Here is an 11430-nt window from a genome sequence, read left to right as displayed (position 1 = left end):
GCTGAATCATACCGTAGCTCTTATGCTCTATTAAATTAAGCTTATTTCAGTCTTTATCATAATGCGGAGAGCTGTTTATGTGTCAGGACAGATTGTGTTATAAATTACTGCTTGGGAAAGAGCAAGACCCAAAGCCCAGACGTGAACCAGATGTGAACTTAGCAGATTCTCTGAACCAACCCCATGCATCCCTGAGCCTTCCCAGAGAAGGGCTGGAAGAATGATGGCATAAACTTGGAAGAGAAATTCTTGCTTTACCATCTGAGCACTTTGCATTACATGGAAATTAGTCAATTACTAGAATTTCGTGTAAAAGATCGAATGGCTATGACCTAAAAAGGTCAAAGTGAAACATAAGACAGACAAGAAAATGTGTCCACTTTGACACCTGACATGACAGCAACACTCTACTATAGAGGGGCTTTTGTTAGACCGTCGTGTGTGGAGTCCCCTGTGGTACAATTAGGGTACTGCTCTGCCGGAAACCCTCCCCAGAGCAAACCAGCAATAGAAGGAGGTTGTTAGACTTTGTAACCAGCTTACAACGTGCTTACCAAATTCATCCAAACTGTATTCTCGTCCTCCATATCTGATTCTACTTCCATCTTCGGAGAGGACGGGTGGTGGGAAGCCTTTGAATCTGGCTACATTTTTAAGCAGCTGTGTTGGTCTCAATTGATCTCGCCAGGTATTCACTCCAGAACTGTGAATAACATCCCACCCCCGAGTTACTGAAGGGCACACGGTCCTTCTTGGATTCACCCACACACACAGACGTACAGGTGCCCAGGTAACAAGGGAGCCAGGAATGTGGTCTGCACTTCGGCTTTACCTAGAAATCTGTTTCAAAGACCTAAAATCCACAGTTATTTTGGGCTCAGCCATTTGATCCTCTTTCTCCCCTCAATTTCCTCCTCTGTAAAAAATGAGTTTGAGATGGCCATAACTATAACAGGCAAAGTCGTAAACTAGAAATCAGGAGCCGTATCTCATTGGAAACTGTAGAAAAGCACTGGGGAAAGAGGGACATCACAAAATTGATCAACGGGGGAGGAAGGGTCAGGGAATCCTTGTTTTCAAAGGGCAGGGAATTCTTGCCACCAAACATTGCCTGCTCTCAGTGCCTGGCATCAAGGAGGGGGGTTCAAAGAACAGGAGCAAGGGGACCAGTTCCCTGAGTACTGCTCGCTATGCCATCCCCACAGAGCAGGCTCTGCTCCCCGGGCCAGCGTTTTACATAGACTCCAATGTGAATGGCGCCCCCTGGAGTTGGGTAATGATATGGCCCCGATTCTCCCTAAAATAATCCTACCATGAAAAACAGTATGTGTCTGACTCAAAGGAGCAGTGGCTCCAGGGAGACCAGCGCTGAGGTAGAGAGCCAAGGCTTCCTGGGGTTAATGTTTAGATGGAGCAAATGGTCTACATTAATGGCCAAAGCAACTTACACGCAGTACTGCTCCGGGATGCCGCAGTGGGACCCAAACCGGGAAAGGAACCGGTTTTCCAGGTCAATGATGGTTTCTCCCACTTTTTCATCACGGGTAAAGGTGTCGTAATCATAGACAGAGATTTTCAGATCTTTTTCTTGAGGTAGGTAGCAGGTCAGTTCATACATCCTAATAAACAAATGCAAGGTTAGCCTCCCCGTGATCCCATGCGGTCCGCTCACAAAGCTCCGCGCAGAGAATCCCAGGCAGGACTGTGACTGCCCCGACTAGGAAAACCAGGTCGGGGGTAGGGGGTGGGGGTACTCGGTAAGTAGTACATATTCCTAATAAGAACAAGAGATTATACACTTGCTCGGGAGAAGATCAGGGGCTTTAAATCGTGTGCCTAAGTTTAAGTTCCAATTCCAGCTCTGCTGCTTACTAGCTGGGACCCCAGGCCGATTCCTTAACCTCTGTGCTGTTTTCTCATCTGTAAGATGGTGATAGTAATGCCCACCATCACAGTCAAGTGAAGAAATGCTTAGAAAGCATCTGGCATGAGTGAATTGCTCAAAACCCAACAGTTATCAGAATTCTTCATTATAATAGTATGAACATTATTATCACATGCCTATTAACTGGGGCACCCAGGCATCTGCCAAGCTGGGAGATTAGTAGGGCACAAGCACCCTGATGTACAGCCCCGAGCTGTGCCTCTGCTCCGTCCCCTCTTCTGCCTGAACAGAGACCACTGCCCCCTGGAACGTCCTGACTCGCCCCACAGGGCACGGGGAATGGAGGTGGAGGACGGGGAGAATGAGAATGCAATTTGCCAACGCAGCGTGATATGCAGGGCGCCAAGGAGGCTCCCACACTCCTCCCACCGGTTCTTACAGCCTTTCCAGAGCATCCATATTAAAATACAAACACTTCTGAGATAAAGGTAAATAACCAAACAGCACTTCCTGTGGGAGGTGAGTAATGTGCAGGTCCTGAGAATGAGATAAACCGAACAGCATACGCTCCAGAAGGGTGGGGTTTGGTTCCGTATTTGCCCCATTCACAGAGGAACGGATCTCCTGGTAGGTGCTCAAGAAATGGCAGAAAACTGTGGGAGGCCTCTCCCATCCCCATCTCCGCCCCCCACCCCCTACCTCCTCCCTTCTCCTTGCTCTCTGGTGTGTGGACTGGTTCCTGCCCAAAGAGCCAGGAATGATCAGGAAAATCCATATGAGCAGAGGGTGTGTGCCAGTAGGGCTCTGGAGAAAAGCCGCCACTAGAGTGTCTCCTGGATAAATCCCAGACTTTAGGCCACCGGAGCCAGGAAAGGGCCTATAGGGGGCAGCAGCCACAGGAGAAAAGGAGCTTGGGTCACGACCACCCAGGAAGCACTGTAGACACCAGTGCCCCATAGCAACACGGTTCCAATACTGGATTCCAAGGGACAGGCAAGTAGGATGAGAACCCCTTCTGATGGCACTCCTCTGAGCACACTAAGGCTCTGACAAGTCCCGCAGTTATCCTTCTCAACCCAAGTGTCCTGGTGTGAGGAAGAAGTACTTTTTTCTTAGACCGCACCCATTAAGATGTTATGGGAGACACTGACATTCCATTGCATGTGAGCTGGCCATGGTGTGGTCGGCATATGCTGGATGATGACTGCGGACAGGCATTTTGTCTCTTCCTGAATTCCTCTCCCAGAGTCCCTGAGAGTCTTGCTGAGAAGAAAGTTACTCTCTAAGACAGGCCAGGGACCACATCTGCCTGAGGGGCTGCAGAACCGGTGTCTCCTTGGCCCCACCTGGCTGGATGGGGGAGGAGTGGAGGTGGGGGGTGGGGGGGATCTGCACAGACGCCAGACAGGGATTGGCCGAGCAGAGCCCGACAGCATCACTTCCTCCCTGGGTGGCTCCGAGCAAGACTTTTCCTGCCACTTAATTAAGCTTGTGTTTGGCTCCTCAGAGACAAGCGATTCAGACAGGGCCGCCTTTCTCCCTTAAAAGCTGGCTTCCTCCGCTTCCCTGTCTCCCTCACACGGAGCCCTCCTTCCTGCCCTGCGTGCCTTTTCCTGTCTAGACCTCAGGGCTGGATCAGGGGGAGAAAAGGAAAACGATCATATTGCGGAGCCAGAGGATTACTTCCACTCCCTGGCCCAGCACGTGGCCGCGGGGCGTGCAGCGCAGAGGGTGTGCGCGTGTGTGCGCCCCGGCGCCCAGTGAGTGTGAGGTCCCCCGTGTGTGGGTGTGACGGGGTGTGAGCGAGGGGACAAGGGTGTGTGTGAACCAGAGAAGCTTTGAGTGACAAAGACTTTCTTGTGTGTGTGTGTGTGTGTGTGTGTGTGTGTGTGTGTGTGTGTGTGTGTGTGTGTGTGTGTGTGTGTGTGTGTGTGTGTGTGTGTGTGTGTGTGTGTGTGTATACGCGTGTGTGCACACACACACAGGAGAGAGAGAAAGAATGCCAAAGGTCAGAAACCAACAAACATGAGTAGAAGAGGATGGGCAAGATGATAAAGCTAGACATGAACAGGTAGGCCACACGTCAGCCGAAAACAAAGTAGTCTCCCACTTGGCAAGGTTCTTGGAAAATGACCCTGTTTACACAAATGTTTTGTACAAGAAGAGCATTTTCCTATAAGTGGTAGCTCTGCCATGAATATGAAGCATTCCCGGGAGTGTTGGGACAATCTGGGGCTTGGAGTCAGGAATTTCTACCTAAATCTTGGCCCCATCATGGACTAGGTCTGGGTTTTTCCTTCACCGGTACAGCGGGCCGCTGGTCCCCGCCCTGACACGGAGACGAAAATCAGGCGGCGGTGGCCACAACTCCGCCGTGTGGACACGGTGCCGACGCTGCGGTCAGGTGGCCTGGGTTGGATTCCTGACTCTGCCTCTTACCAGCTGGCACTTTAGGCCCTGGTTTCCTCTGTGCCTTAGTTTCCTCTGTTTAAAATGGGGGTAAATGGCGCCTATGGGCTGTTAAATTTTTGAGATGTTTTATAAAAAACAGCTCAGCATAGCGCCTGCCCACAGTAAAAGCTTAGCTAATAATAGCGATTGTTAAGTGTGCACGCAATTTATAACTGAAAAATGCTGGTCCTAGTTAGAGGTCACTTGGGTTTGTCTTACCCTTGAGGAGTTCTGATGAGAGCAATGGCACCGCCCAGAAACAAGTCTAAGTGGCCACAATGACGAAAATAATGCTATTTCAAGAATCTTTGGGAAATGAAGGAAGAGGGGGCAGGACATTTTGACCCCATCACTTTCTGCCCCCTCCTCAGTCTTGATAACAGCCAATAATGTGTATATTCGCTGGATCATAATGGAACTTGAACGTCCCAGAAAACAGAGCCCAGGCTGGATTCAGGGAGGGAGAACCACATTGTCACCGCAGGTAAGTCACCAGTTACCCTGCCTACCCTTCTTGTCTAGAACCCACAGACACAGCGGCCTCCCAGGCCTTGGGCCACCCTTCCCCATCCCCGCCCCACCGCCCCAGGTCTCAGAGCAAATCTCTCCCAGAAGAGCCCATCTCATGACTTGGTTATTTTCTTTATGACACTTTTTACTCCCATGAAATTCTTTTACTTGTGCATTTTCATATTTATTGCCTGCTCTAAAGACTGGAATTTTGAAAAGTTTATTGTTGAAAGTATTACAGATGTCCCCCCCCTCTTTCCCCCGTTGACACCCTCCACTCTGCCCCTGCCCCTCCCCAGGCCTTCCCCGCACTATTGTTTGAATATTTGTCCAGTTCATGGCCCCAGGTTCAGAGCCTAGAACAGACTTTGGCACATGTATCATTCTTCATTTGCATGCCATGAAGAAATGAAGGACTGGAAAACGTGTAGACGGGCACCTTACCTGCCGAAAACCGGGTTGAGGGTGTTGGGTATGTAGTGGTCCCGATCTTCGATTACTTTTTTGCCCAGCGTTATTTTTATATACGGGTCACACTGTGAGGACAAAACAGATGGCAGGTGATGTCACCGTGGGGTACCATCACTTTCTGGGACAGATGCAGGTGGGCCTCCACAGCCACTCTCAAAGGCCGTGGCCCTGCGCGCCTCAGACAAGGTCTGAGCAAGGCTTCCCCACGTGGCACACGGCCAGCGCCTTCAGGGAAGGCGTGTGGGGGCCGAGGCGGTGGCAGGGAGGAGTGACAGAGCACGTCTCCTGGTCTCCTCAGGTCACATCTGTAAAATGAGGATGAACCAGACCGATCCAAGCCTCTCCAGCTCTTAGATAAATGCCCCTCTTGAATGCCTTGTTTAATGGAGTATCTCTCCCCCAATGAGATAACAGGTGCCCCAAAAGAAAGAACATGACAATTACGGTGGTTGATGACTGTAATTATCTTGCTACAGCAGAAGGCCCCACACCCAAACTCTTACCAGGCCATTGTTGTCCTGGGGCTGGAGCTCTAAGCCTCGAACAATGTAAATCCGAACCGTGCATTCCTGTGGGACGCTGTCAGGTAATTCCCGAAACTGCCTGGGAGGGGGCGGCACACTGGGGTCATCCGGCAGCGGGTAGATTCTAAAGGAGCCCTAGAGAGAGACACACAGGTGGACTCACAGGGCCCGGGGTGACCTGGGCAGAGGGCGCCTGGGCAGTGCCCTCCCGCCCAGGGCACTCCAGGACAGCCACAGGGGTGTGCACTAGGTGAGGAAGGGTTGCCTTTTGTGAAAAAGACAACATGTATTGAACTTTACATTCTTCCTGTAGGGGAAGTGAAATAATGGTAAAGTATTTATTTAATAGGTCATGGGGAGAAGGGCAGGGCAGAAGCAGGGAGACCGGGCAAAAGTTGGAGGTGGTTTGGACCAGTATGATGGCAAAGAAGGTGGTGAGAAGTGAGACTCTGCACATATTTGCAGGAAGGAATGACGAAATTGTTTTAAACCCCCACTAGAGTACTAGAGTAATTTCCCTTTTCCTGGGTCACCCCGTAAACCCTCTCCCACTCCAAGGCAAACTCCTGTTCATCCCTCGGGTCTCTGCTGAAGGTGTCCCCTCTTCCAGGAAACCTCCCTGACTGCCCAGGGCCCGGTGTGTCTCCTGCATGCTCTCATCCAACTCTGCACTCACTCCTGTCTCAGCGCTGACTCCTGTGTTGTAATTGTCTATTTATTGTCTATATTCTCCACTGTCACATTATACTCTCCAGGACCTAACACAGGGCTGGGTGTATAGCAGCGGCACAAAGAATGTGTTTTGAATGAGTGAGCTATCAGGCCTGCTTAAGAGGCCATATATTTTTATCCAGAAACCAGCTTAAGCACAAGAGAAAACACTAAAGTTGGATTCAGAACACATGGATTCTAGTGCCAGCTACACTCACTCCGCCAAGCAGCATGAAGTTAGCACCTAATATGTGCCATGTGCTGGGGACCCAAACATAACCTCAAGAAGCCCAGTGTGGCACGGGGATGCTCTATAGGTCTGACCCTCGTGCCATCTCTGATTGCTCGGTGGGACGCTGTAATGAGGACTTTGAGGCCATGTGCAGGGTTCAGTGCTCTGATGGACTGGCAATGTCTGCTACTGGGAAGGACTGGGAAGCTATGGCACAGCTGCCAAGAATTTGCCAACAACGGTTGGAGGGAGGAGCAGTCACGAAAGCAGATACTTGCAAGTGAAAGGTGCTTTAATAGGGGCAGGAGCCCAGGCCTGTGGAAGCCTGGAGCAGCAGTGAGTCACTGCCAGAAGCGATCAGGGAACACTTCACAAAGAACGTGACATTTGAGCTGGCTTAAAAGAAGGAGTAGGAGTTTGTCAGACCACAAAGAGGGAAGGGAGGGCATCCAGGGAAGGAAGGGAGCCTGGCCCAAGTCTCCGAGTTGTGAAAGGACAAGGTGTGTTTGGGGCTTGGGAGGGGTCCTCACGGGATGGGGGAGACAAGTGGCTAAGTCGCTTGTGAAACGCTGGCTCCACCTCAGGAAGGAGTTGAGACTTGATCGCGTGGAAACCCAAACGCTATCTCTAAGCAGTCAAGAAGCATGATCAGGTTTGGTTGTCCTAGGGAATGGGCTGGAGTGGGACGAGAAAGGTTGGGAGGGGTGGTGGGCATGGGGAGGGGCCCTGGATCTTGGAGAGGCTGAATCTAAAGGATTCCAGGCTGCTTGGCATGAGGAGGAAGAGAGAGACTGAGAATGGCTTTGAGTGTTCTGTTCCCGGTCGCCATTGCCTTTTTCCTAGTTAGTGCCTCCTAGCATCTTTCAGATGTCAGAGGACATGACCCTGTCTGGAGGCGGGCTGTCCTTTATCCTCGGCCTATAAAGAAAATAGAGGTGGATTTTACACGGGACGAACACACCTTGTACTCACCTTAAACTCTCCTACCACAGAAGGGTCTTCATTCTCATCTGATTTGCCTCGATACAGCTTGAAAGTATTTGAGAAGTCTGTCAGGCCCTCAAATTCTGCCACATCCTCTAGTTCACAGTCATATATCTGAAAACCATCAACAGAGTCTTAACTTCTCATTAAAATACACGTGGAGTATAAAACAATAAAAAAAAAAAAGGCTGATAATACCAAATGGGCATGAGGATGGAGATGGAGCAATGGGAAGCCTCAGAATCCTGGCAGGAGTGTAGAAAGGCACAACCCCTTTGGAAAAAGGTCTGCCAGGTTCTTATGGGGTTAAACAGCCACCTACTCTATAATGCAGACACTGCAATCCTAGGTACTTAATCAAGAGAAGTAAAAACAAGTCTACATGGTACAAGAATACCCATAGCAGCCTCATCATCAGGTTCCTCAATTTGGATAAACAAATCATGGCCATCCAGACAAGGATAAAAAGGGACAAACTAACTGCACACACAACAGCATGATGGATCCCAAAGCTACTACGTTGGGCTAAAGAAGCCACACACAAAATACATACTGTATGCATCCATTTACATGAAGCAGAAAAACAGGCCAAATCAATCTCTGGTGATGAAATCACATCTGTTGTCTCTGGGAGTGAGGAAAGGTTGTGGGGAATTGACTGAAAGGGGTACAAAGGAGTTTTCCATGTTGATGGGAATGTTCTTTGCCTTGTTTTGGTGGTGGTTTACACAAGAGTATAGAACAGGGGTGGGCAAACTTTTTGACTCGAGGGCCACAATGGGCTCTTAAACTGGACCGGAGGGCCGGAACAAAAGCATGGATGGAGTGTTTGTGTGAACTAATATAAATTCAAAGTAAACATCATTACATAAAAGGGTATGGTCTTTTTTTTTTTTTTCTTTTTAGTTTTATTCATTTCAAACGGGCCTGATACGGCCTGCGGGCCATAGTTTGCCCACGGCTGGTATAGAATGACCCAAACTCATGGAATGGATTACTTTATGTATGTAAATTATACCTTGACAAAAACACACACACACACAAAAAAAACTAGAAGAGAAGGAGGATGAGGAGAAAGGATGAGGAAGAGGGAAGAAAGAAGGGGAGGAGGGAAGGAAAGAATGAAGGAGGGAAAAAGGATGGACCGTGGGACTGATCGGTCAGACCAGTCTGATCATTTTTCTAAATTAGTGCTTCTTTACATGCCAGTATTTCTTAAGCTGCATTGAGCTGTTATAACAATAACATGAAAGGATGTGGGCTTTTCCACTTTGATGGGGAAATACATCATTTCTCATTTTAGAGTTTCTTTCTCCTATGTATTGTTTTGAAAACTTTCCCATTGGCTTCTACTTGAGTGTATTACAATCTGAAAAATTGAATGAAGGATTGGAAAACCCGAACATTAGCAGGAAGATCATGGATAGTCAGCTGAAGAGCCTGTCTTCTTCCCCCTGGACACACATGCCCATGGTTGTGACTGTATGCTGCATACGTGTAACTGAGTCAACTTATTAGCTAGTGAAGCAGATGATTGTATGCAGGACTGAATGAAGCATGTTGACATTTCATGCGGTTCCTGTGACTGTGACTTTTAGGTCCCTGTGGGTCAAAGCGGACAACTGTTGACCTAATTAGTGTGGAGCCAACCCATTCCCAATCCTCTGCCAGATGCCCCAAAGTGGCAGTCACGTAAACACAGATCAACAGCTGTCCTCAAGCCCCTGGTGTCTTGGCAAAGCCAAAACCCATCAACAGGAGGCCAGAGGTGCTCCTGGCCACTCCCGGTCAGCACGCGCCCTTAGACCTTTCTGTCTTCTGCTTAGCTACGCCTGTGGCCAATTTTAGCGACTGTTGTTCCCCACCCCAGCAGCACAGGCCCAGGTACCTTGAGTTTGGAATAGCCTTTCTGAATGTATTGTCCACATTTCTCATGTTCCCCTGTGGAAGCGTAAAATTTACTCCACCAGTCAACGATTTCTTCCTCCTGAAGAAAGACATGTCAAGAAGGAAAAATCTTTAGTGATGACCAAGATTTCCAATCAATGCAGGAAAACTCATACGTAATAGGCAATAGAAATAGGCACTTCTGAACCCGAAACAGGCAAGATTACATGACTTCTGTTTACATGTCCAATAGACAAAGAATTCACGACTCTTCTAGAAGCTGGAGGTGAAACGATCCTTGGCCAATAAAATGTGTTTGGCATTACTGCCCACAGCTATATAGATGATTTTCTTACATCCTATGGATGCAATCAATTCATTTGTCTGTTTTTACTTTTTTATCGTCTTGACTTGATAGTTGCATATACAGATAATAGATGAAAAGAAAACCTTCAAAATAGGTTTTCTGCTATTTCATTTCCTTAGTCCCTTTAGTTGGCAATGCCTTGGAAAACAAAGCTCACTAATCTAAGAGTTGGAAAAATTGGTTCTAATTCAAGTTCCATCCTTTACATTGTAAGTCATATCCTTATAATCCATACCAGCTTGAGCACATCCTTTAATGTCTCTGAGAATCAGTTTCTTCATCCACTGACTGGGATAATAACACTACCTGTCTCCATCTTCAGAGGTAAATAAAATCATTATTTTTGTAAATAAGGTCATTAGGAGAAAGAGCTTTGCAAGTGATAAAATGCAAAACAAAAGTAGGAAGGTGCTATGGTTCATTTAGACCAGGGGCTCCCAGCCTATCCTTGGAGATTGTGACTCAGTCAGCCTGGGAGAGACCTGGGTATCCAGGATCTTCCTAGGTCCCCAGGCGACTCCAATGCACAGCCAGTGTGGTTTAGCTGGGTGGCTCTTAATTGGGCAAAAGAAACAGCACATCAGAGTCATCTGTGGAACATTTTCAAACTGCCAAAGGCTATAGTTTATAGAAGCTGCTGTAATTCTTAGATTTATAACAAACAGATCCTCATCACGCCCACCAATTGCTTATTTTAATCTACCTACGAAAGAGTGGTGAGTGTCTCCTAAATACAGTGTCACCTGCAGCATAGTTTCCTATGCAGTCTTGGGGGAAAGAAGAAGGAACACTCGAGAAAAGCTACTTTTTATCTGTGTTGTGTATATGTACGTACACACACACACACACACTCACACACACACTCACACACACACACACACACAGTTATTTCCCCATTCGGGGTCAGTAACCTACCCTGCATTTAAAAATATTTTCTTTATATATTAGCTATAGGCAGAAAATATAGGAATCTTAACTCTAGTACAGTATATACAACAGTTACCTTTTCTGTCAGCTGCTCGTCACATGTATGGGCAAGAAGAAGGCAGACCACACAACAGGTCACACAGATATGAGACCCCATGAGCATTGGGTTGAAAGAGAAAGAGAGAAGGAGGAATTATTCTCATGCATGCTTTATATCATCAACATTCTGATGGACCATTTCAATTATTCAAGATGATCATAATTCAACAGATCTTACTGTTTGTTTTTTTCTGAAAATGTGCAAAGGGTTATAAACAGTGTTAAGATGAAAGGCTCAGAGGGAACCACCGCATCCCATGGTTACAATCTCATTGTTGGCAGCACAGTGGTCACACAGGAGGGGCCCTGCAGCTGCTCATCTTCCTGCCCCAAACCTCCATTCCATCAGCCCCTAAGGGATACCCTTAACTTAGCCTAATTC

At 48.0% G+C, this 11430-nt stretch overlaps 1 protein-coding gene across 1 annotated transcript in view; it reads right to left on the bottom strand.

The window, feature by feature from the left end:
- MYOF (myoferlin) overlaps nucleotides 1–11430 on the bottom strand; it is a 144265-nt gene that overhangs the window by 17992 nt on the left and 114843 nt on the right. The window contains exons 38-44 of the mRNA XM_006755111.2: nucleotides 11026–11037; nucleotides 9657–9755; nucleotides 7757–7882; nucleotides 5821–5976; nucleotides 5291–5382; nucleotides 1449–1619; nucleotides 555–703 (exon numbers count right to left, since the gene is read on the bottom strand). Coding sequence (XP_006755174.1) covers nucleotides 555–703; nucleotides 1449–1619; nucleotides 5291–5382; nucleotides 5821–5976; nucleotides 7757–7882; nucleotides 9657–9755; nucleotides 11026–11037 — 805 coding nt within the window. The remainder of the gene's footprint in view (nucleotides 1–554; nucleotides 704–1448; nucleotides 1620–5290; nucleotides 5383–5820; nucleotides 5977–7756; nucleotides 7883–9656; nucleotides 9756–11025; nucleotides 11038–11430) is intronic.

The sequence above is a fragment of the Myotis davidii genome, unplaced genomic scaffold, assembly GCF_000327345.1.
Source record: "Myotis davidii unplaced genomic scaffold, ASM32734v1 scaffold271, whole genome shotgun sequence".
Lineage (NCBI taxonomy): Eukaryota > Metazoa > Chordata > Mammalia > Chiroptera > Vespertilionidae > Myotis > Myotis davidii.
Note: the sequence above shows the minus strand (reverse complement) of the source record. Positions and strands in the feature narration are given on the sequence as shown.